The following is a 26904-nucleotide window of genomic DNA, read 5'->3' on the forward strand; positions in this document are numbered from 1 at the left end:
AAGACTACAATTAAAGCCGACCCGATAGAGTACATCACAATTGCATCAAAACATCACAAAATATAAAACTCTGCCTGAACTTCCTAAATCAAGAATCCAGCCAAGCAGCATTCCAGGATGCTACAGTAAAAAACAAATCCCGGCAAACAAAACAAAGCATCAGAAGAACAGAAATGGGGAGAACGTTTGGAACCTGACAAGTCTCCTGGCACCAGCTTATCCAGCGGGCAAAGTTATTCACATGATTAATACCGCCAAACCGAATAGCTGAAGGGTGAGGCTGCAGAATAATCAAAGATATACAATCTACCCGATAGGGACCTTGCCAAGCTCAAAGATCGCCATAGGAACCATCGACTGGCATACGACGGGTAGACTGTCTCAGGAATCACAACTCAACATATCAAGACATGTTCAGATGTTCAGTCTCAACCTACTGGTACCACTAACCAATGTTCAAACCAAGAACAAAACTCGAAATCAAACAGTCAGAATGAAAATACACCAGAAAGCAACTGAGCAAATCAGTCCAGCAGATAGGACAGTCACCATCAAACCAAGGTAATACTTTTTTTTCACACCAACATAGGTCTCAAGTGGCAGTCATGATATACTAAACTGAGTAAACATTTTAAAACTATTAAAAAAGCATTCCAACGTGACGGGAATCAAATGGACATACACAGATTAGGTCAAACTCACCATTTTGGGACAAGGGAAGATACTTTGTCTGAAGAAACGTTGGTCAGCTAGCACTAGCAGGATATAACTGTACTGTCAAGTAAATCGTATTTCGAGAATTGGGGCATCCTCACTAGAAGTCAAGTAGAGGAAGACTATCCTCAAATTCTGCTAAAAGGGTCCACAAAGAAAATCCTTCTGCCATCAGAAGAGAACCTTCCCTCTACTAGATCATGAGGAACCCAATCTGTAACAACTGGTCACATTTTTTACAAGGTCAAGCGACATTGGTTCAATAGCTATGACTACCCACGAAGGAGGGAAACCGGATACAGACTGGAGCTGGCTGCAACAAAATCAAAGGGATGACTTGTGAATTCACAGCACATCCACCAACACCATCGAATAGCTCACTGCCATGCAAATTTGTTCATGGAACGTAGGTGGTTTAAAAGCCACCTTGGAAAGCCCTGCAGTTTACCAAAAAGGGGGTGGTGATGAACAGAGTGCCTGAATTAAGCAGACCACTCTAACCTAGTCCAAAGATCAGGGCTTGATCCATCACCGTTTTTTAGCTCACTGCGCCATCCCAGCTCAGAACTTGGCTATATGCAAATTAGTCTGTTCCTGTCCCAGTGCATGATGGGAACAGGGCAAACCAAACTACCAAGCCAATTCTTATACTGGGAAGGAAACAAGCTTCCGGGGACCGGTTTCTGCCATTTCAGGCGTCGTCGGCCCGGCTTGCTTGAATCCTGATGGTGCAATGAGCAAGGGACTCACATCTGAGTATACCCTTCCACGCTTATGGTGGACAAAATGATTCAGAAAAGTGGTTCATCACCACCCCCTTTTCTGAATCTGCAGTTTACCAAGGCGGTTTAAAACTGCCTTGGAATTCCCTTGCAGTTACCACCTCCTGGAGGGCCCATCAAATCATCCTGCTGAAAGACGCAGGCGAAGAAAAGTGTGCCTCTGCGCAGTTATTAAATTTAATGAAACCAATCAGTCAAGCACACATGGGGATGCCCCAAAGGGAGGCCTCTGAACATGCATTTGAGTAGACCTTAAAGTTAAGGAGACTCATAGATTCCATATATCCCAGGATCCAACTGGTAAAATTGGAAGGTTGGTCCAAGGATGCCTTGCATAATAATTACGAACACAAATCAATCCAGCAGTATCCAAAAAACAAGGTCAAGATAAACCTGCAAATGATGCGCATAGGATGGAAACGGGGACACAGAATTTATATTAACAGGTAATTGCAACAGAAACCTGGACTCCCAAAATGTGGACAAATTTTAGAAATAAAATCTAGCATGGCAGAACCTGGAAGAGTAGCCATTGGCAAAGAACGAAAGTAGTTTGATTGGTGCTTCCATCCTAATGGCCTGCTCTAGTATGGGACTAAATTCTAAATGAAATATTCCAAGAGGCTCAACGGCCCGCAAAATACAAGAATGACCAACAAGAAGTTTCACAATAGACTACACAATGGGTGCCCCATAGCTTATTCAATTGGATTATCTCTTAAAGGATTGAGCCCAGACTCAAAACTGACTGTCATCAGTTAACAGGTTTAATCACAATAACTTGTCTCAACCCTAAAGTGACAATGCCATTAGTTCCAGCAACCTCAAATTGAGAAGGTTACAAGGGAAAGGGCAAATCAAAAATGAAACGTTACAAGCTGTTCAATCTTATTCCTTCAGAAGTTCACATAAGGCTGTAACCCCGTCCAAAATTGGGAAATAATTGCCGATACATTGCTACACAAAAATTTGAAAAGTCAGAAAAGCCATCAAGTAAGCCTCAGGAAACAAGAGATGGAGTTATACAAGTTAGCCTCAAGACATGAAAAAACACCTTGAGCCACCTAAAAAGTATTAAGAATGTCTGCGGCCAACCGCTTGCAGGTGGAACATATCAGACAAGCAAGGTTGTGCATGAGGGAACTCTGGTTAGCAAAGAGGAAGCATAATGAAGGACTTTGTTCAGAAATTCTGCTCGGCTAAAGAGCAACAACCTAAGTTAATTCTGGAGAAGCTAACAATCGGAAAAGAATCTCCCACATAGCCAATACAAATATCACCGGGCAAGATTGGGCAGAGTATCTTGCAGCCCACTATGCCACCCAAATGAGAGTAGCAGCTGGAACAAAGTAGCATAAGGATTAATTTGTGCTAGGGCGGGATCAGGATGACAGGGACATGCAAGTCTTCCTTTCAAGAAGCACAGAGGCTTATAAGTGAAAAAGACTATTCCAGGTCCCAAGGGACTGCCAAATGTCCTATTTAAATCCAACTCGACAAGCTGGTCAAACTCACTTAAGTACAGTTATGCTAATCAAATTCAAGACTCCTGGAAAGGTTCAATCATCCATCCTAGTTAAAGGCGGTGATTAAAATAATCCAGCCAATTCCCACCAGATTCATTTACTAGACAAAAAACTAAAATACTACGTAGGTTTTTTTTTACTACAAGAGCTGAGCACCTGGGCGTACCAGTGCCAGGTAACTGTACAATAAGATCGGCTTGGGACTGGCCCAGAGAGCAGGAACAGGTCTTTGTTCTGGACTTTGAGTGAGAGTGGCCTTAACATGACTAGTCCCTGCTCCTCAACATACAGCCTAACTTCACGGTCCAGGATTGTTTTAGGGTTCATCAGGGCGCACTCCCTGCACAATTTGAGCTATGGCCTGATAAACATCAGACTTTTTGGGGATCCGTCAGACATTTGGTTACAACAGTCCCTACAAGGTTTCAAAGTGTAGTTTTTTTTAAATGGACATATATTTCCCTGTACGCTGGAGAATTTTGTAAGAAAAAAGATAGTCAACCGACAAGAATTAGTAGGAGTACCTGGTCATCAACGCACAAAGGCACAGGAGAAAGGAAAATAAGTCAATTATATATTACAGAGCAGGGGTCTCTACGGAGCCGCACTGGCTATGCGAAGAAATGGATTAGTTACTTACCTGTAATTCTAGTTCTCTTCCAGGGGTATCCTCAAAGTCATAAGCATTAGAATATTCCCGCCCTTCCGTGGGACCCCGGAAACACTATATTGTATGTGATTTATATAAGCAATTGCAGCCTAATAAACACCAAAGCTGAATATGCAGTAAAGAATTTCCACCATACATAAATAAAATGCATTAGAAACATGAGAAACAAAGTATGTTTAGAAACTGTTTTAATGCTCAGAAAACAGTAGAAATTCTCATAAAACACTGAAAGCATAGAAAGCTCCCAGGCTGCATTGCAAATAGTCTAAAAAGACTGAAAAGCTAACCTGTAGCTGCATAGCAATAAACTGACACCGTGCCTTTAAGGCACTCTTGACCCCCAGCTTTACATCATGCCTCAGGGGTGACAGTTAGGTCAGTTCTTTGCGGGGACCGAATAAACCATGGAACAAAGAGGTTAACAATATCTCCAAACAAATAGCAGACCTTTGCCCGGGGAGGCAGGAGGGTTGCTTATGACTTTGATGAGGATACCCCTGGAAGAGAACTAGGATTACAGGTAAGTAACTAATCCTTCTCTTCCAGGGGGATCCTCATCAATAGTCCTAAGCATTAGAATAGAATAGGGAGCCTCAACTACTCTCCCTGCGGGCAAAGGAAAATACATGAAAAACATAAGTACGCTCTGGTAATGACCCAAGGTAGGATAGAGCAAAAAACCTATCCAAACAGATTTCTCAAAGAGGCTTGGCCTACTTTGCTCTGGAATCAGATTCTAGGCAGTAGTACCTCATAAAGGTATGAACTGATTTCCAGGTCGCAGCCTTGCAAATCTCGGACATAGGGAAGTCATGCAAGAAAGCCACTGTGGCAGCTTTCCCCCTGGTGGAATGCGCCTTAGGAGAGGGCCTTTTCGCCAGCTGGTAAGCCAAGGTGATACAGGAGACAATCCATCTAGAAATGGATGTCTTAGCTGCAGGAAACCCTGTTCTCATGGCGCCATAATTGACAAATAACTGATCTGTCTTTCTTATGCCTTTGGTACTATCAAGGTTGAACTTAGGCTCCCTCTTAAGGTCTAAGGAATGAAGAGCCTGCTCAGCTGGGGATGCAGGGTTAGGGAAGAAAGATGGTAAGGAAATGGACTGATTGATGTGGAAATCAGACACCACCTTAGGGAGAAAAGGATGGGCCCTCAAAACTACTGTTGTGATGGAACATTGTGTAAGGCTCATTGGTGCACAGTGCCTGGATCTCGCTCACTCTGCGAGCCTATGTAATGGCTACCAGAAAAGCAGCCTTCCAGGATAAATGCTGCAAGGAAGCTCTATGAATGGGCTAAAACGGAGGACCCATCAGTTTAGACAATACCAAGTTCAATTCCCACAGAGGAGAAGGGTTTAGAACAGGGGGGTACACTTTCTTTAACCCCGGTAAGAAGTCCTTGACCCCCTGCATTTGGAAAAAAGATGGCTGCGTAGGAGACTTCCTATACGCCGTAATGGCAGACAAATGCACTGTGATGGAAGCATACTTTAGACCAGATTGTGCTAAGTGCAGTAGGTAAGGGAGAATAACATCCATTTGCCCCTTGGTCGGATCAAGGTGATGTTCCCTACACCAAAGAAATAACCTCTTCCACTTAACGCGCAAGACGTCCTTGTGGGAGGGTCTTTTTGCTTCTTTCAAGATATGCATACAATCAGGAGGCAGATTCAAATGTCCGTATTGCAGGACCTCAGGAGCCATGCTGTCAAGTTCAGGGAGGGAAGTTTGGGATGAAGAATCCTCCCTCCAATCGTGGACAGAAGGTCCGGCCTGCAGGGTAACCTGTGTGGAAGTACAGACAGATGAAGAAGGTCCGGGTACCACCACTGCCGTGGCCAGTCCGGAGCTACCAGGATCATGGTCATGCTGGATCTGAGCAGCTTGGACACCACCTTCGGGACCAGGGGCAGAGGAGGAAAGGCGTAAGCAAACGTCCCTGACCAGTCCATCAAAAGTGCATGCCCTCGTGTCCCTGGATGATGGAATCTGGACGCGAAGGCGTGGCATTTTGTGTTTACGTCTGCAAAAAAGTCTATTTCCGGACGACCCCGCTGATGGAAAAGGTCTGCCACCACCTCGTCGTGTAGCACCCAGTCCGGCTGGCCTTCGAAGTGCCTGCTGAGTGAGTGCTTCGCTATTCAGCTAGACTGATAGGTGCACTGTCACCACTGAGGTTCCGGGTGAGAAGCCAGTGCCAAATTGCCTGTGACTCCAGGGAGAGGGGACACGACCGGATTACACCCTGTTTGTTCAGGTAGAACATGGTCGTCGTGTTGTCAGTCTGGACTAGGACTAAATCTGACTTGATGGCAGGCAGAAAAGCTTTGAGCCAGATGGACTGCTCGAAGCTCCAGCATATTTATGTGGTAGGACTGCTCCTTTGCCGACCACCGTCCTTGTATCTGGAGGCACCCCATGTGTGCCCCCAGCCTTGTAGAGACGCGTCCGTCACCACTGACTGCACAGGAAGTGGCTGGTGAAAAGGAACTCCCACCATCAGATTCCGCTGCAGAGTCCACCATGAGAAGGAGGATCTCGCCGCCTGGGAGAGAGATATTCGATCTTCCCAGCGACCTGTAGACTGGTCCCACTGGTCCTCTAGAGTTTGTTGCAAAGGACGCATCCGCAGCCTGGCATTGGGGATGAGGAAAATGCAAGACGCCATGGACCCCAGCAGGGATGCTACCTGCCAGACTGTCAGGTTCTGCACCTGGAGCAGAAGCCTGCATTTCTGTCGCATTGAGGACAGTCTCTCCTCCGAAGGATACGCTCTTCCCACGCTTGTGTCAAGAACGAAACCAAGGTAGTGGATGCTCTGAGTGGGATGCTGCACTGACTTGCCCCTGTTGACATGTAGGCAGAGATCGTGCAGCTGCCGCAGACAGGTCTGAAAGTCGTGTCTCACTTGCTGCGGGGATGGACCTTTCAGCAGCCAGTCGTCTAGATATGGATAGACGAAGAGACCTTTTTTGTGAAGAAAAGCTGCCACCACCGCCATGCACTTGGTGAAGAATCTCGGTGCTGACTTGAGACCAAAGGGCAGAACCTTGTATTGATCGTGTTTGTGGCCGACCACAAACCGTAGGTACTTGCGGTGATTTCTTGCAATGGCGATTAGGAAGTACGCATCTTTGAGGTCCACCGAACACATCCAATCGCCTACTTGTACATGTGGACATATTTGGTGAAGGGCCAAGATGCAAAACTTCTCCTTGACTAAGCTTGTTCAGAAGTCGAAGGTCCAGAATTGGTCGAAACTTGTCCTCCTGATGTTTGGGGACAAGAAAATATCTGGAGTAAACTCCTCTTCCTCTGAGAGGGTGGAACCTCTATCGCCTGCTTCTGAAGAGTTATCACTGCTTTTCGAAGCAGTGGTAACTGATGAGGTTCGAGACTTTTTCGGCGGTATGTCCTTTGGACGCGCACGGAAACGTAGTGCGTATCCATTCCTCAGTATATTCAGCACCCAACGATCTTTTGTGATGCTGACCCACTCTGCCAGATGGAGAAGCCCCCTGGAGTGGGCAACTGTGGCAGAGGAAGTCTGTTCAGGAATTTCCTCCTCTCGCAGTGGTCGAGGACTGCTGTTGGTGACCCTCTACCTCGGTTAGACTTTCCCCCTCGAAACTGAGGTTTCCCCTGGTTCTTGCCTTGGGACCACTTAGGAGTTTGAACCCTCTGTTGAGGCCCATTGCATTGGTTGGATTTGTAGCGGCGTTTGAATTTCTTTTTGTCCAACCCCACCGCTTTGACAGTGTCCAACTCAGTTTTCATCCTAGTCATCTTTCTCTGCGTGTGCACCGAAGAGAGAAAAGCCGGAGAAAGGAAGTTTCAGGATCCTCTTCTGAGCATCGGGTTTTAGTCCTGTTAGCCTTAACCAGGCTGACCTCCTGGCGCATACTCCTTGCGCTGAGAGCACCTCACCATCCGCCGCTGTATTTATTTGGTTCACCACCAGAGAACCCTCCGTGACTATCTCGTCAAAATCCTTCTGATCCTCCTTAGGAAGCTTTGTTTTGAAATGTTCCAAAGAGTCCCAGAGAGCTCTATCATAACGGCCAAGCAAGGCAGCCGCGCTGGAGACCGAGAGGAAGCAGCTGAAGTGCAGGCCCTACGACCCCTCGAGTCCTGGGATCTGCTCTTTGTCAGGTGGTACAGAAGCACCTGGCATCTTCGGCACGATTTTCCCAGTCTTTGTTTCGGACTTTTTTTTACTATGTGCTGCATTTCGATTTAGGACTCTGGGCACTTTACCACTGCTGACCAGTGCTAAAGAGCAAGTGTTCCCTGTGTAGATTGTATTGGGATTTGTTCATCCACAATTGGCATATTTTACTATTAAGTCTATAGTAAAGTGCACTGTGTGCCTTTAAATCATCGCTACAAGTGAGCCTGCAGCATGGATTGTGCCACCCACAACAGTAGCCCTGCAAACAGGTCTCAGACCTGCCAATGCAGTCTGTGTGCAGTTTTGAACTACCATTTTGACCTGGCAAGAGCACCCACTTGCCAGGCCTAAACCTTCCCTTTTACTACATGGAAGTCACCCTCTAAGGTAGGTCCCAAGCAGCCCCATGTGCATGGTACAGTGTATAAGAGGCGGACCTGTATTGGTGTGGTCTACATGTCCTAACAGCAAAATACTGCTAATTAGGTTTTCCGCTATTGCAAGGACTCACTCCCTTGTAGGAAGACATGGTGATTGCCTTGGCATATCACCATATTAATTTCCCATTTGGAGCAGCAAGATATTTGGTCTCTTTTGGTGAAGGTGCTTTTTAAACTGTTTGAAAATGGCACTCTTTACCATTCTGTGCCTCTGCCAGTCTGCAGAATCCACATCTGGGTTGGCTGAAATTTGAGCTCTTGTGCATTCACTCTAGACAGTCACACAAAGGGAGCGGTGTTGTGCCTTGCATATCCGGATGGCCCATCACCAGGCTTGTGGGCCTTCCTGAGCTAGAATGGTGGGAGGAGTGGTCAGACACCCGAATAGAACTGCGCCCATCTCATACTAAACTCTCCATCCCTCTGTAGTGTCTTGAGTCAGAGAAAAGTAGGGTCATGCGCACAGCAAAAAATTTTCAAAGTGTGCCTACTACAAACGCAGAAAGGGGTAGATAGACCTGATACCCCAAAAATCAGAACACTTCTGGACTGAGGACATTCTGCCAGGAAGAGCTGGACTCAGTAGTAGGGACTGCCACTCTGACCGTTGCTTAGTTGTGCTGGCCTGCTGTTCGCTGCTTCTGTCCTGGGAGTGAAAGGAATGGACTTTGCTTTCTATATCCGGTTTAAAGGGTTCTCCAAGGGCTTGTTCTTGCTGGTCTCCTGTGAAGTTTCAGGGCCATCAAAGACTTCACCTACCAGTTCCTGGGCTCTTCCGCTGAGAACCCAGACTAGCCCAAGTGGTGTAAAATCCTGGTCCTGGGCCATTGAAAATAGAATCTAGTAACCGGAGGAGAAAAATGATCCTCACTCAGTCTGTTTGACAGTACCGTAGTGCACTGAAGAATCGATGCAGCACCTGCTTTGTGTTCGAAGGAAAAAACAATCATAGCCCAAGTCCAGAGCACCATGTCAGACATCCCTGGCAGCAGATCGGACTCCATTGCAACCCCTGCTTTGAGACTGAAGTTGACGCAGCACCTGCTTCACCACTGCCTCAAAACAGTGCATCTGGATTTTAGACGCATCGTCCTTCAACTCAGTCTGACGTTGCACAGCAGTAAGGAACAGAGGTCACATGTCCTGAGATAGATGCCTCGCCTCTCCCGCCTGGCAGTCCGGACCAGACGCCTCCTCACCTCCCCCCGCCTGGCAGTCAGGACCAGACGCTTCCTCAATGCCCCCCGCCTGGCAGTCCGGACCAGACGCCTCCTCACCTCCCCCCGCCTGGCAGTCAGGACCCAACGCCGCCTCACTGCCCCCCGCCTGGCAGTCAGGACCCAACGCCTCCTCACCTCCCCACCTTGCAGTCAGTAACTGACAACACTTTGCTTTTCCGGCGCCTCACCTTCCCTACACCCGCTTATCCTTTGAATTTTTACACCAAATGTACTTTGTGCTATAAGAAACACATCCATGGATTTCTATGGGCTGGAATTATTCAACCTTTGAAATGGGATCTCTTTACTTGCATGTGTTGGATGTTTGTAGTTTTAGTCTGGTTTTTTCAACAAAAAAAAAAAACATACATATATACACATATACATATATATTAAAGAAGGAGTGTTTGAATTCATAATTTGCGCGGTTCCTTAACGCGCACGAGGGACCCTCACTACAAGTGGCTGTGGCTAACTAAGGAAACTAACTGAATGACTACCGAGGGTCGGTAAAAATCCACAACCCGCCATTTGATCCCCGAGGCAAAAGCAGACAGCTGATGACATCAGGCAGAGACGGGGCGGAAAGACGCCGATACCCGATCTGTGCCTTCTGATCTGTTATCCCGGAAACCATGGCAGAGAGCTTGGGAAAACAGCAGCAGCACCACAAGTTTTTAATAAGTGAAGCCCCACTACTGCATATGGATCGTCAGCACGCAGCACTCTGGGACTGGTAGTCCCGAATACAAAAGCGAGCAGAGAATCTCCTGCAGGTGAGCCCGCCGCCCCTTGGTAGGAGGAGCTTGAACTATATATTGGAGGGTGCTTACACTGTACGAACTGCGGCATCTTGATGAAGGCACAAGCTGCAACCGGTCATGCCGATTGTTCTGAATAAAGAGAATCTGCCAAGAATCCCGCTGTGTCCCCCGTGATCGTCTTAAAGAAGGAGTGTTTGAATGAATATATATATATATATATGCCGTTTTTTGAAACTGGTGAAATCGTGTTCTAGTGTTTACACTCTTACTGTGCATGTATGTACAAATACTTTACAGATTGCCTCAGATGAGCCGAACTGCTCATGCCAAGCTACCAAGGGTGTGAGCAGAGGTGCTTAGTTGTGTGACTCCCTTACCCTCACTAGAGTAAAGGTCCTGAAAGCCAGTGCCTACTAGGGCCCCCATTTCGAATAGTAGCAATTCATAACAGTTTACAATGAAGGCACTGTAAGTGAATTCTGAGATTGAAGCTTCAGACAGGACAACTTAGGGGTAAAAGGATATGCTCCAAAACAGCAGAGGTAAGTAACAGTTTATAAAAGGTACAGTATTAAGAGGCAGTAGGACAATTCTACATATAAGTTTACTGTACCTTGGAAATTCATAAGCAGGTCTCCTTGCCACAGGTTGTGCAGGTAACGGTACTGAAAGAATTAATAAGGATACGTTTAAATACAATATAGGAAGCAATAATTCTGAAAGTCACTTTGACATGAGCACTATTATTGAACCAAATTCACACTAGTACAACAACTCAGTAATAGTAACATTAAGTACAGTAATTGGCACAAAACCACCAACATATGCAGTGACACATGAGCTACACACGTTGTTAAACAGATGGCCACCTAATCACTTGGTTTTACAGAGCCATTAGGATCAGTGGGATCTGAGGCAACTCAGTCAGGAATCAGAGAATTTAGCACAGCCCCTGCATGACGGATTGGACGGTGGCACTTGAATCTCCTCATGCGATGTCTAGAAACACGCAGTTCAATAACATTCAATACGTGTTCTTCATAGGGCTTACCTCGCACCTTCAAATAAACGGTCTTTTCCCGTCCAGCGATCGTGCCTGCACCGAGAGGACGAGCGCAGCCAGATGACTTTCAGAACATGCTTTGGGTATGCCCAGATCTTGCCAGTTTTCGGTGCACACGCTATTAGCCACAGTTACATAGCTAACACTCAACTCATGAGAAGCTACAACGCTGGGCATTTTCCCAAGGAGGGTACGCTTTAAGGTGCCGGTGCACTTTACAAATGTAGCCCTTTTAACCAAGTTCATGCCAACCATGTGCTGGAGTGCACAAGAGCCCTCATCCTATCTTCAGTGGTTTCGTGCCTTGCTCAGTTGGGGTGAAGCAGACAGTTGTGTGCTACACTGGGAGAAAGCCCAAAGAATAAAACATACCACAGCAGCAGCCTGGGACACTATGCTTATACAATTCAGAGACCATATAGCAGAGTATCCCTCTACCACCTCCCATTAGTCTAATCGCGTGTCCTCTTCTGATGGGGAATAACTGGGCATACAGTGGACCTGGCACCACACTACTCATTCATGGCCACGTAACTAACATGGAGGTGAATCTGGTCTCACTACTTGCAGCCACCCCCCAACCAGTATTGCGGTGGGTCTGGCTTTTCAATACTTATTCACAGCCCTCGAACCAGTAACCCCTCATTTGCCGAATGCTTTCCGCTCGTATAGTCCCCCTTTGTTAGATCCTCTCCAAGTTGGACTTCCCAAACGTACATTTTTTTATCGATAAATTTCTTGCTCCAGGATGGAGGACCGAAATATTCGCCGTTACATAGTGCCACAGCAGACAAACCAAACTACTTATCAAATGTTTACGGTGAATACATCGAATATACCTAGTGCAAAAACCTGCATTGTATTACTCTATTGAATAATTTAAAATCCTAATAAAAATATTTGAACAATCAAGTACAGTACTTGGGTATTCATAAATCCTACCAAGTTACTCTTGCATTGGAAAACAGGGTTCACAAGAGGTAGCTATTTGAGGAAAACTAGTCAAATTAGTTAATGTACATTTGATGAAGAAAAGAAAAATCAGATTTTCCCAGCTTGAAGTGAAATGCAGAGACAAATCAATTCTGCCCCTCCACGATTAATTTCTAAAGATAACATTTGGGGTTGTATTCTAGGACACATACTAAGACTATAGTTTTAGACTGCACACAAAAAACTAATAATTGATGTAGAGCATGGGAGAGAAGGGCTCCCAGAAGATGATCAGGGTCTAGCTTTTCATTTCAAATTGAACAGATTATAGATTACATTTTTCAGATCTACTTTAGAAGTTGTGGGTGGAATAAAAGGAAATCTTTTGACACTATTCACAACTAGCAGTTGGAGAATTTACTTAACTCCAAGCCTTGGAATAAGGAGTGGGGAATGGTATCCATCCAGGCATAATGTCTGTGGCAAGCAGATTTAAATTTAGTGGGGTGCTTCAATTTGGGGCTGATCAGCATGGCGATGACTGTCAGTTGGGTTCTATATATGGATCACATTAACAGATTCTGAAATCAGTTTTATAATAGATTTATTGCAAATCCAAGAATGTGAAAATCCTCCAATTTAATCATATGCTAATTTACTTGATGTTTAAGAGCATGAAAAGCGCTTTTGCCGCTTCATTTGGTAATAAATGTCTCCACAGTAGGATTGGCACAGATTTGGTCAGATCCACTCTTTTCTTCACCACAACTCTAGGTGCTCTTCTCTACATATCCAGCATCAGTCTCCACCATACTATAGCAGGATTCCCCCTCAACATTCTATGCCATGACTATTGTGCAGCGGTCAATGTCTAACCCTGCCCATCTTCAAGGTTAAATTTGTGCGTTTGGACAACTACAAAGCAGCCCAATATGTGAAAGGCAGTTACAGCCAGCTGCTACACTATGAAAGAACTGCAGGCCAAGATTACTCTGAAAAGTTACCACTTTGTTTCCAGTGTAGTTATCTAGTAGAGCTACAGTTTGGTTAACATACATCATATGTCTATTCCACAGGAGATGAGAATTAAAAATCAATCAATTTATGGAAAAAAGGTAAGCATAGTCTGCTTACAGCCTAACGTTTATACAGAGCTCCTTTACCCTCCTAGACCACATACGCGACAGGTAGCACTCCAAGGACATACCTACCCTAGTAAAGAGGTGTCGGCAATACCTCTAGGAGCAGTATGATGGAAGAAACTAATCAAGACTATTTCCTCCAGCTATGATTGAAGGCTTTGGAGCAATGGAAAGATGTATTAGTAACTTCTGGGCATAAGTCCTGACCCCAAAAAGGCCTGTTCAACACTACTATTTTTAAAACATTATCTCTATTGAGAATGTTATCCTGGGGGGCCATGTTCAGGTGCACAGGCTACCTTTGGACTCTGTTTTACTTTACTTATCACAAACTATCAAATGAACAGAGGTGCCGCTAAAACAATACAGCAAACTTTTAATGAAATTCTGGATCCAATAATGGTCTATGTGCACACCTAGCAAACAGTTGACGGATGCCCCAAGGGAACGTTTTTCATTGGAGAACTGCCGGAAAACATTAGCCTAAAATGAGTCCCACTCAAGCCAAGCTATTGTAGGGTTCAAAGAACATCCATGTACAGTCAACTGCTATCCAAACAGCACAGCAGTCAGAGAAAAGTTAGAGACAACTGATCTCAGTACTTTGAATTGGGTAATTTAGCAGTAGGTCAGCTACCCGGATAGTGCTCTGCAGTTCAAAAATCCAAATCCATATGAATATTCTACCAGTTGCAGTCAAGAGCCCACCCTCTCCTCAAGGCTTCACCAGTTCCACATATCCAGTTTCCTGTTGGGTGGAGACCAAATACAATACCTTTTGTTCCAATAAATGGCTAGAAGTTTTGAAAGCGTGAAATCTGAGAGCCAACAGAACCGCACCCTCCCCTAACGCGAAGGCTGTACATGTAGGAGAATCAGTCTCTTCAGAAGTAGAAAGTAAAAAGCGGCCACCAATTCAGGAGGGAATTTGTTGCTGCAGGAAATCTGCAGATCCTGGGTAATCAGTTTCTAGGAGTTAGTCACGGCCATGTGCACAAACTTGCTAACATTTCTTATTCCAATCTCTGCCCTCCCGCCCCCTTCATTTCTATCACACAACTCTTTCCCAAGGAAATCACTTGCACAGGTGGATTAAGTTTGGACTATTTCCAAGCAGTCACTGAAAATAATTCTTACGATCTCCAAGAGACTCATTGGCCAATTAAGCTATGACATGCCTGTGGTCAGGATCTCATGGTTGTAGCCAAAATTGTAGGAATCCAATTCTTGTAGATGATGTAGTTTATGATAAGGGGCTTTATTAAGAGCAGGAGTGTAGCAGAGAACAGGTCTGAAGGGCCCAGGAGATCAGCACCGACTGATCCACACGTTCCTTTTGATTACATCAATGCATTCAACATTCCAATCCAGCCCATGGGGCATGGACTTATATTACACATAACAAAACATCTGTAATATGATGAACACCGCAGTACCAGCATCAAGAGGGTACATAGACACTAAAATACCTTAACTGGTCAAAAGTAATCGAATATGAGCAATGGAAAATAGGTATAGCCCTAACAGCCAAATTGGATATATTGAATACCTCGGTCAAGGGAGTCCATATGTTTGACAAACCAGCCCTGTTCTTGGGAGTTTAAAACTCACCAAGCAAAGACAGGAACAGGTCCTCAAAGGTTTCTGAAGTGGACAGAGGTCCAATAATTGGGTGGGACACACAAGTAGTAAGAATAAGAAACAATTAGTAAAACCACGATGTTTCCTGAAAATGACAAACAAGTTCACTGACCACCTTTTTTTTACCAACTCAAGTAAAATGTTAGATTAATTCAAATCATTACAATACAAAAAACAGGGATGGGTAAAGTGATTTAAAACAGTCACACTTCTTGGCATATAGCGGCGGTGAGATCTCAAAGTTTGTAAGATAGTGTCCTGGCTAGAGAATCCAGTCCTATTTTTGCAAATGAGCAAAAGACTGCTTCGCATGCGTGAGGAGTTTAGCAATTAGCTCAGAGACTCCAACAGTTCATGTTGTGCTGTAGAGAAAGTGCTTAGTGCAATAGAGACCTGTGCAAGTGGTGATTGAGGTACGAGAAGGCCAGGAATTCAGCTCCAGTACAGCGATTGAGGGCGGTACTCTGCCATGTGCCCCTGGTAGGGTACATTCTTTATTGCCTGGTCAGCTTCCTGAAGATATTTTCCTTTTCGGGATATTGCTAGTGTAGGAAGGTGGATACCCAACTATGGTTACCCCAGATTTCTTGCCTTGTGTTTAGATGGTTTTAGACTTAGTTGGCCTGGGATCCTGCTATCATGGCCCGGGATCCTGCTAATCAGGGCCCCAGGCTATCTGCTCTCTATAAAATGAACTCCATGTACCTTAGGTACATACCTAATTGGATTTGGGTCACTCTTAGGAGTCCCTGTACAGTGTACTATAGGTACCCAGGGCATAGGTGCACCCAAGGCCTACCAGGGGCTGCAGCATATATTTTGCCACCCCTGGCTGGCCATCCAAACGGACAACTGGCTGATCACTCAGCTGGGGCAAGGTCGAGTAATCACCCCTTGCTTAGATATAGTATACCTATGTCTAACCTTATATCTGGACACATACATCTATAAGTCACTCCTATGGCAGGCTTTAACAATCGTGAAGGCAGAGTGCTTGGTTTTATGTGAGATTGTGCTAGCATGAGCCTGTCTGCAGCTTTCAGACCCATGTCCTTATAGCTGTTCGAGGATAATGCCAGACCATATACTCTTAAGTGCATTATGAACCTCGCGGTTAAATGCTATCTTTGGTTTGGCTTTATCAAAACATGTCGTGTAAGGGGTCATACGCTTTGGAATACTACCCCCTCGCCAATTCTGGCGACAGGGGTAGTATTCCACCCTTCTAGAGGGAGAAGACATGTTACTTCCATTAATCTCGGTTAAAGTTAACCAGAGCCTCAGCATCACAAAATGGATGCTGCTGCCACAGACACGAGTCTTCCAGCGAGGGAGGCTTGGACAATAGGTTTCCTGTCACAGGGAGGTGCTAGCACCACCCTAGACAGGAGATAGTGTATTGGGGCAGGGAGGGCTGAATGAAAGGAGACACTGCCTGGGGCACACAAGGTCGCCCATGCGTAGGCCATTTCAAACCGGTGCTTGGGCACTCCAGCCCCAGCACGAAACTGGACAAAGGGTAAGGGGTGTAACCACCCCCTTCCTGGGTCCCACCCACAGGAGGGACCTAGCAGGTAATCCAGCCCCTAGTTTTGGTATATAGGTAGGAGCAGAGTGCCAAGACTTTAGATAATCCTAAAACTCGGATACGAAACTCTGGACCCTTCGACATCCTACTCGACGTAAAGACTGAAGAATCTCCCTTGTGGTCAAGGAATGACCACCCTGTGCAAGCAGGCACCATCAAGCGTGCAACGGTTTGCTTTGTCGTTGCTCCCGCTGGAACTTGAACACAGAGCCTGACAAGAACCGGACTTCCAGACATCCAACAGCCCGATCCACAGCCACAGTAATGCCAAGACCCGTGGAGGTGACGAGAGACGTGGGACCCGCCATCTTGGAAAGCCAGCTAATTGCTTTCCGTGCAGCTCCGAGGCACCCTCGAAGTAGTGCATTGGGGATTGAGAAGCCCCAGCCACGAGCACCAACTGCACCGAAGATCACCTCTCCACACTCTCAGTGCTGCGTGGGGCCCTTTTACATTTTCCTGCTAGACGCGTCTGTCCGGTCACTTGCCCGTTGGCTAGTGGCCTCTGACGACGAAAACTTGAAATTGCAACGCTGGTCTGGTTGCTCCAGACTGGCCCTTGCTCCCCTGAAAAGGAGCAGCCCATCAGACCTTGCTGGTCTGATCCAGAAGCCATCTTCGATTCCTGCGTGGGTTGCATTTGCCAAGGCCTGTTGATTCCGAATCGAGAACAGACTCCGCCAACAACGAGAGCCTTTGTGGGACAGTCCGTGCCCAGCTCCTGGTAGTAGTCGACACCTCCTGGTCCACGTAGCAGCGGGGACAAACTTCACGACAGCACCTGATCGCTTACTGACATCACCTGGTTCCATCCTGGTCACTGGCTAGTGATCCAGACTCGGTCCCCTCTGCTTTCAGGTACTCTTCATCCTCGATCCGCCCTTGGATCCACCGGACTCTTCTCTCCTGGTCGCCTGCAGCATCTTTTCTGCACTCGCTTCCTGTGGGTGAGGTAACAAGAGTACTGCGGTGCTCCTGTAAAGGTTTACACTCCTAGAGTCCTAGTTTCAAGTGGTTAGTTTCTAGTCCAGTCGGAAGACTCCTAAATCTTTAACGCTCTAACTTCTTTACGCACCCATTGACTTCTATGTGTGCACACGTGTGCATTTAGACACTGCACCCGCATCCCGTGGGCCTCCTGCTTCCTAACTGTTAGTCCAGTGTAGACCCAGCGATTCCCAAGGCCCTAGGCCTTACCATTGTTCGTGACGTGGTTCTTATACCACTATTTTAGTATAAGGTTTAGCGGGCCACCAGGGCCTATCCATATTTGTGCAATTTTTGTATGTTATATTAAGTTACTTGCTATGCGCTTGTACTCCTGTGCTCAGAGAGTTCAGGGGTGGTTTAGAAATAAATACATATATAATTTGAATATAACCTGTGTGGTGTCCTTTCATTTGGTATTAAAAGATTTGCATATGGTAAAACAGCTAGCTTCACATGCCCTCTTGAGTTTAGCCTAAGACTGTTTTTGTCCATGCGACCTAGGAAAGCTGCTCTATAAGGTTGACTTTACAAATATCACCAAAAGGGTTGTTTGGACTGGTGCAAGGTGCTCACTAGAATAGTGAACATCATATACCAGGCCAACTTCACAGCTAGAGGGTCCCTAGAGTTTAAACATGCTGTTATTGCTTCCATGTAGGAGTGCACCCCAGCCTGGTTCCAGAAAGCCCTGAGCCTGCAACAGCATAGATTGAAAGTGGACCTGCAAAGGCAGAAAATAGGAATCGCATATTTTTTGTTTTGCTGCACAGCCAACAGGGAGCTTCTCCTTTTGCCCTTAGCCAGGTGCTGCGAGTACATTGGTAAGGAGAACTCCAAAGGGATTATTTAAGGCGGTCCCCTTTAACCTGCTGCTGAAAGCTTTACCCAAGAACGGTTGTGGTTTTAGCATATATTGGATACCCTTGTCAAGGGAGTCCATATCATGTTAGATGTTGACAGAGGTCAGAAGTCCCAGAAGTTGACAGAGGTCCAATAATTGGGTGGGACGCATAAGTAGTAAGGATATGAAACACAATGAATTAGTAAAACCCCCATGTTTCCTGAAAATGAAAAACTCACTTTCACTGTACTGAAGTTGTACAGAAAGGAAATACAGGACAAAACAAAGTTAAGATAAAATGATAAACAAATGCATAGGCTACGTTACACAATAAATAAATTGAATTTAAATTGCAAGATTTGAAACTCCAGTTAAACATGAGCTCAATGAAATTCGAGCAAAGGAGTTGACCAATGCCATCAGTGCCTTCTATTTCAATCATAACCCACTGGGAGGGCATCTCAACCTCCAAGCATAGTCCGGTTTGAGGCAAAATTATAGCCTCTGACCCAAGAGGCTCATCCATCTGAACCACCAAGATCATATGGGATTTAATATATACATTCAAAAGTTGTTAATTTAGGATCTGGTCTACTTACCATACTTTCCTCAGCATGCCTTCAATGAGTAATTGACATGAGGATCAGTGCACAACTATCTTCAAAAAGACATTAGGCTGATCCCAACTACTATTGGACAAGAGCCCTACTAGCCAGACTGTAAACAATTAACTCAATTTGATGAGGGATGAGCATGGGTAGAGAAGGTCAAACTAGTATCTTTTTTCAGGGATGATTTAAAAAAGGGTATGAAATCATTGATCATATAGCCCAGCTAAACAGGTTAACCATGAGATCATTTTAAAACACTCCATGATCTATGCATAGGTCCTGGATTTTATTTAAACGTTTATCAAGTCAAACGTGCGATGCGTTGGGAATGGCCAAGTAATTGGGGCATTGCAGACAGTCCAAGGGCTATTCAACACCTACAATGGAATAATAAAATACCGGAATTTGTAAAGGACAAACAATTACACCTATGGGTTTCAAGGCGCTGGAGCCATTGGGAAGATTATGCGAGCTATTGCCTAGAGTCACATGGTGCTGGGCTACCCTGCCGCCGGCATAGGGGATCGAACAGTGAGCCATGGTGTTAGTGTCAGCCGCCTTGGCTGCTGTGCCACATCTCTTCAGGTATCATGAAAAGGAGTGACCCTACTGATTGAGAAATTGTAGCCAGCTGGCCGCACTTCTGTTCAATTTAGATACATCAGACCAGATCATTTAAGGACAAAAAAAATTCTACCCGCGTTTGATATCTAGCAAGCCCCTATACTTCAGAATGCAAACTGCCTGGGAATGTTGGTTTTCAGTGTTCTTTACACTAAACAAGTATAATAACGGGATCAACCTGGTGTTCAATAAAAAAAAAAAGTGGTTTAGTGGCTAAAACTGGCGACTGTTTGATTAGTGGCCTCTGCTCAAAATACTGTAATTCTGATCGCCTTGTTCTCTTGTTAAGCGCTACAATGCCATCAGGCAAAGCTAAAGCTAGTAAAAAAAATAAAGTGCTACATTTGAGGCTTTGTTTCCAGCTTTTCCCCTCTGCAGATTGCAGTTGGCATAAAGATACACATCTAAAGGTGCAATAGGCTGTTAGGTGACTAATAAACTACTTTTCATGAGATCAACACTTTTCCACGAGAACTAACAAATTAAAACTTTTTTGTAGGCCCATTTTTCCAAGATTGGAAGTCAATACAATAAAACAAGTCATGGATCAGTGTCAAAAGTACCAATGATCAGCTCATAAGTGACTTAAAATTCTGATAAAGACGTTAAAGCCCTAGCAAATGAGTCTTCCCCACACATGTCCCATGCAGACCTCAGGCGAGATAAGTGATGATTTCGGGAGCTTCAGAAAGATTCTTGTAATGCACTAGTGTTTAACCAAACCAGCATGATTTGCTCAATCATATAAAGCTTTATTTAATCTTAAGTGAAACAAAGATCATAAAAGCACAATACATCCGTAATAACAAAGTTCAAATAGCTCAGTTTAAAAAAAAAAAAAATTCCAAGTACATCGAATTATTACTATAAATGGCTAAAAAAATGTCCTTTTCCTAATACAAGCCCAAAGGAAGTTGGCTACTACAAAGCAAATAAATGTAAATGTAAATGTAAATTACAAACGCAATAAAGGGGTTACCGATTTTATGAAATCGGAGAGCTACTCTACATTGTCTGAAGTTGTATTGTCTCCAGGCCGGTATTATGTATCTAGCTCTTTCCATTTTATAAAATTTCACAGAAAAGGATGGAGGTCTGATGTTCGAGACTCCATCACATGGGTAAACGGTCAGGTCACAAAACTTATGTTTTCCTGCCAGACAACCCACGATCAGAGAATATTCATACGAAATCTTACTAGGATGAATCTGTGCTGTAAATTTTGTATCCTCTACATAGTGGTAGTTGCCCTCTGCTAGAGTCGGGAGGTTGGTATAATCTCACTGTAGGTTTGACTTTGTTTATCTCAGAGCGTTCTCGAACCAACTTCGCCCCAAAAAAATATTTTAAAACCTTAGGTATTTGGAGGCTTTCACTGGGGTTTCTGTACAAATCCTCCAGAAGTGGTCAGGGTTGACCTTACATAATGCAGCCATCCGATTTCATGGACATTATCTAACTCAAGGCAATCCTTTATAATAGGTTGTGTTAAGAATAGCGTGTTCTTCCTCCAAATTAAATGTCAATACTAAATGGGCTAACCTTACCAAGTCGCTAATATAAGGGAGGTACAATTCCACATGGCAATTGAAGTTGGAGCATGATGCCAGGAGGGAAATCAGCCTCTTCAGGAATTTATCCTCTATAATCTGCAACTGTTCAATTTGAGACGTACCCCACACCACTGCTCCGTAGGTAGTTGGCCTTGATCCAACACGACTCCCAGGTAAGGGAAAGAAGCTACCACTAACCTGCGAGTCCCTAAGCAGAAGGATGGAGCTTTCCCACACCCTCTGTGGTTTGCTATTAAAATTAACGATTTCAATTAGTTAACCCTTAAGTCAAGGGAAGCCATAAGCAGTTGTGTTGAAAGGTCCTGCCTGTTCTGGCCACTAGGACAGAGTCATCTGCGTATGAGAGTAAAGGCAGAGTTAAAGACCCAAACTTTGGGATATCTGAAGTCATCCCCGCCAATGCTGCCTCAACCCCATACGTGTATAATGAAAACAGGATTGAGCGGGGACACATCCTTGACTAATGGAGAATCCAGGACGAGTGGGTGCAAGCACAGTCCTTACCATACCGCACCAAAGTGGTGGTCTGGGTATAGAGCTGTCTTACATGTAAGATTTGGGGGTCCACCCGCATGGCCTCCATTATCTCCCATAGCTTACCTTTGTTTACGCAATCAAATGCGGCTGAGAGATCCATGAAGGCAATGTAAATTATTTCCCCTATAGCCCTGGTGTATTTCTCAATGACAAGGCTCAGGTTCAAGCACTGAACAATCATGCTCCTTCCCTGCTGGAATCCATATTGGGCCAGAAGCAGTACATTTTTAACACAGGCCCATTCTTCCAACCGATGTAATAGAAGCGGTCCCATTCGTTTTGAAGTGGTATCTAGCAAAGGTATGGGCCTATAATTGCCTGGGTCACCTCTGGCTCCCTTTTTTATAGATCGGTACAATGATGCTTGTGCTCCACGATGTCAGGGGGCCAGCCTGAACTAAAGCATTAAGTACGTTCTGCAATAAAGGGGCCCATAAAACATGATCAAGAAAAAGGTCTATAGGGACCCTATCTGGGCCCTGATGCATCTTTCCAGCCCCTTTATTTCCTCAACAGTTAACACAAGGGGTCTAAATGGACCAGAGGGGCAGAAGGCTGATCATTGGAGTTTCCCCTGACCCAAAGATTGTCTCAAAGTGAGCCACCCTGGCGTCCTCTCACATGGGATTCCAGAGTTGGATCACTGGCTCGTTAAAATAGGGCTTTTTACCACCTGCCAGAAATCCCTGTACAATCAAAGGTTTTAATATTTCCTAATGCAGTGTAATTGGGCTATGTACCCAAAACCATTTATGTATTCTAGACTCAACTCCTACTTCTAAATGTTGATGAAGTTGAATGAGTTTATGGATATTATAAATAGTTGGCCTTACCCTGCTGACATTAGAACCTACCCATGCAGCAGGCCATGTTTTGGACTGTATTTGCTCTAATATGGATGGTTTGTCAGTTAAAGCTCCATACATTGGTCAGACCATAAACTCATTCCATTTAATCTTTTGGTGAAACAGAAGGTTCCGGTGCCAAATGCAAACCTGAACTCTGTTAGTTGTAAGCCAGATTGGGCCGCTGCCCTAGTACGACCTGAGCTTTTGGAGAAGTTGAGTGCCAGTAAACCTGTTTTAACAGGTTGCACTCTAACAGATAACCAGCAATATTGTGAATGGCTAGCAACATTTGGGTCGTCTCTGGACGTGAGGAAGAAGCATAGAAACGCACGTGGCCCCACAAATAAAAAAAGCGCCCCATGGTTTACATTAGCCTTGAAAATCGAACTGAGTGCAGTAAGATCCTTGGAGCGTAGGTGGCGAAGGAATTAGGAGCCAGCTGCCCGCGATTTTTATAAATCGGCACGTAAAAACTATCATGCCGCAATTAAGCTGGCAAAAAAAAAAACGTACTATTTGGAGGTTATTTCTTCTTCGGACAAGGGACAGAAGGAGATCTTCAAGATAGTTAAGAGTTTCACTAATCCCGCCGCACTCTCCCAGGAGCTTCCGTCTTCTTTCGCTCTGTAATGACATAGCTAATTTTTTTAAAAAGAAAATCCAGGATATTGTTAGGGATTTTCCATCGGTTCCCACCTTCTTGGCAACTCCGGACAAAATGAGGACAGGCGCTATGACACCCAACACTCCTCACTTGGATTCATTTACGCATATTCCTCTGGAGGAGTCGCATCAGGCCATTTCGGCCATAAAATCTGGGTCTCCATTTGATCCTTGCCCACCTATGGTCCTTCGAACTTTGGTTGCGGAGTTAAACCCAACTATTAATAGTATCATCAACTCCTCGTTGGCCACAGCAGTAATCCCAGGTGATTGGAAATGTGCAGCGGTTAGGCCACTGCAGAAAAAAGCCCTGCCAGACCCAACCATTCTGTCTAACCTGCGTCCCATTTCCCTACTCCCGGCGGTGTTTAAACTGACGGAGAAATTCGTTAGTCAGCTTACGAGTTTCTTGGAGGAGAATAACATCCTGCACTCCAACCAATCAGGGTTTCGGTCCAAGCACTCGACTGAGTCCATTCTTTTGTTCTCAGCCGAGGCGTTACGAATGGCATTGGACCAAGGGAAGAAGGCCGTCCTGATTTTACTCGACCTATCGGCGGCCTTCAATACGGTCACACTCAATCCTGACTGACCGCTTGGAGAACGCAGGTATAGGAGGAACGGTGCTGGCATGGCTCACTAATTTCCTTTCTCAGAGACGTCAGGTAATAGTACTAGGTGACCATAAATCTGAGGAAAAGATCAGCTCAGGGGTCCCACAGGGCGCTAGTTTGAGTCCTGTTCTTTTTAATCTTTATATGGTCCCCTTAATTGAGCTGATTGCGTCCTATCAGATTGAAGTCCTATCGTAAGCTGACGATACCCAGCTGATTTTAATGCTGGATAGGGAGCTGCCTGGGGCGGAAGAAAATCTGATGCACTGTCTAAGGGCTACATTTGAGTGGATGACTAACAATCACCTCAAGTGGAACTCTGGGAAGACAGAAACAATATCTTTTGGACCTCAAAATCTGTTCTCCCCCTCACAATGGTGGCCCGAGGATGCAGAAGCTCCTCCACATACTATTGCTTCTGCGCGAAATCTTGGGATTAAATTAGACGACCAACTTTCATTCAAACAGCAAGCGGTGGGCGTAGCTGGCTCGTGCTTTCAGATCATCAAATCATTGAGGAAGTTTTTTGATCTTCCTCTGGAAGCCAGAAAGACTGTGGCAGTAGCCCTTATAACATCCAGATTAGACTACTGCAACAGTCTTTATGCAGGCACCAATAAAGCAGTGCTGCACAGGCTGCAGATGGTCCAGCATGCTGCTGCTTGCCTGGTACTCCGCTGGCAGAGAAGGTCATCAGCTTTGGCGGCGCTTAAGGCCTTACACTGGCTGCCCATTCATAAGCGTGTATTACTTAAGATTCTTGTCATCACCTTTAGAGCCTTTCAGTTTCAAGGCCCCAGATATCTTCTGAATGGCTTTAAACGCTATGTGCCAACACACTGCTTGAGGTCTGCCAATCAAAATCTCTTGGTGATCCCCAGGTTCAGACTGGCCACCAAAGGGGGAAAATGTTTGTGCTAGGATCAAGAGCTTGGAATAAATTGCCAGCTCAGCTTCGCCATATAGTCAAGGAGAGTGATTTTAGGAAATCCCTGAAGACATGGATCTTCTCACTCTCCGATGCGGCTTGCAGAACTTTAGTGTAAAGCTTGTACTGCGTGATACTGCCTTTTGTCCACCAACTTATTCCAGCAGGGTTGGGTGCTGAGCGCCAAGATGCTCCTAGGAGCGATAGTAGCGCTATACAAATGTGCGCTTACATTACATCGTTTGGCCCGTGAGGGCGGCTCAGCATAGTTCTTTGCTCTGCTCGTTCAGCGGGTTTCTTTTAATAATACCCGGTTTGTATTTTGGTTGCTTGTTTTTTATCCTTATCCCCTGATTTTACTAGGGAGTGCCCCCTTACCTGCATATAATTGTGTTTACACCGCTGTTTTAGCGGGGCCGGGTCTGGGGTTATAGGGGTTCTGCAGCGCTATTATTTTGAGCGCCATCTTGGGCAGGGCAGTGACACTGTTGCCGCCATTTTGAGCGTCCTCGTGGGCGGTCTCTATCCTATCTGGAGGCCCTACTTAAGGCGGTCCGCTGCCTGCACACGCTGTTTGGAATCGTTTGGCCCGTGAGGGCGGCTCAGCATAGTTCTTTGCGCTGCTCGTTCAGCACGTTTCTTTTAATAATACCCGGTTTGTATTTTGGTTGCTTGTTTATCCTTATCCCCTGATTTTACTAGGGAGTGCCCCCTTACCTGCATATAAATCGTGTTTACATCGCTGTTTTAGCGGGGCCGGGTCTGGGGTTATAGGGGTTCTGCAGCGCTATTATTTGGAGCGCCATCTTGGGCAGGGCAGTGACACTGTTGCCGCCATTTTGAGCGTCCTCGTGGGCGGTCTCTATTCTATCTGGAGGCCCTACTTAAACCTGTCCTAGCGCAGCAGGGTTGCCCTCGCGTTTGCCAGAGTCCTGCCCGTCTGCGCCAGTTAGCGTCTCGGAGGCCGCGGAGCGGCATAGGACTCTGACTTGGCGGGGAGAATGATTTGCTATTCTTCCACGACTACGGTCCTTGCAATCTACTTCCTGTGCGTGTCGATCCGTTTTTCCGGGTTGGTACAGGGGTAAGCGCTTCTGTCCTGGCTGGTCACCTACTTATGTCCCCTCCCCCGTTCCTCGGACAGACGAGGACTGTGTGAAACACCTGTGCTTATTGCTCAACACGCGATCAGTAGGTAGGCATGCCCTTGACATTTTTGATCTTTTGGTCAGGGAAAAACCTTTATGCCTTCTGCTGACCGAAACCTGGCTGGGGGAGACGTCTAACCCAGACATCTTAGCGGCCATCCCACCGGATTACAACATCTTCCGCCAGGATAGAGCTAAGGGAAGGGGGGCGGGGTGGCGGTGGTTAAGAAGAGTGTCTCATGCTCTATTCTCCCCATGGATACTATCGCAGGTTCTTAGTCTCTCGCCTTTACCATTAGGCTGTCCCCGCATCAAGCCCTGAAAGGCCTGCTGGTTTACAGACCTCCTGGATCGGTGGGCTCCTTCTTTGAGGACCTCCAGGTGGCCATATCCGGACTGGCTTTGTCTGCACAGCACTGTCTGCTGGCAGGTGATTTTAATTTTCACTTGGATATAGCGGAGGACATGAATTCAAATAAATTGCTTGACATCACGACTCCTCTGGGCCTTGTTCCTTCTCTGATGGGCCCTACACATAAGGGACACACCCTGCATCAGGTGTTTTCATTGGTCCCTTTAGTGGACATCGAACTTCTCCCGGTGCTCTGGTCCGACCATAGACTGGCCAGGTTCTCCATACAGGGGAGTGAGCATTTACCTAGCAGCGCTTCCGCCCAGCCTGGAGCAGCCTCGAGGGTGTTGCATAGAGTGACGCCAGAACTGTTAGCCCAGGCGTTTGCTGACCACCCATGCCCTATTGTGGGTGACCTCGAGCCTGATACTGAGGCTTTGCAGGCATGGCTGCTAGAGAGGCTGAATGATCTGGCCCCTGTAAGGGCCCCTCGACCTACGGCCAAGCGGCAGTC

At 45.8% G+C, this 26904-nt stretch overlaps 1 protein-coding gene across 1 annotated transcript in view; it reads right to left on the reverse strand.

Moving 5' to 3' along the window:
- Window positions 1-26904, reverse strand: part of LOC144761921 (serine/threonine-protein kinase Nek2-like) — a 121820-nt gene that overhangs the window by 22825 nt on the left and 72091 nt on the right. Inside the window, exon 7 of the mRNA XM_078647118.1 lies at window positions 10907-10958. Coding sequence (XP_078503244.1) covers window positions 10907-10958 — 52 coding nt within the window. The remainder of the gene's footprint in view (window positions 1-10906; window positions 10959-26904) is intronic.

Source organism: Lissotriton helveticus, chromosome 6, assembly GCF_964261635.1.
Source record: "Lissotriton helveticus chromosome 6, aLisHel1.1, whole genome shotgun sequence".
NCBI lineage: Eukaryota > Metazoa > Chordata > Amphibia > Caudata > Salamandridae > Lissotriton > Lissotriton helveticus.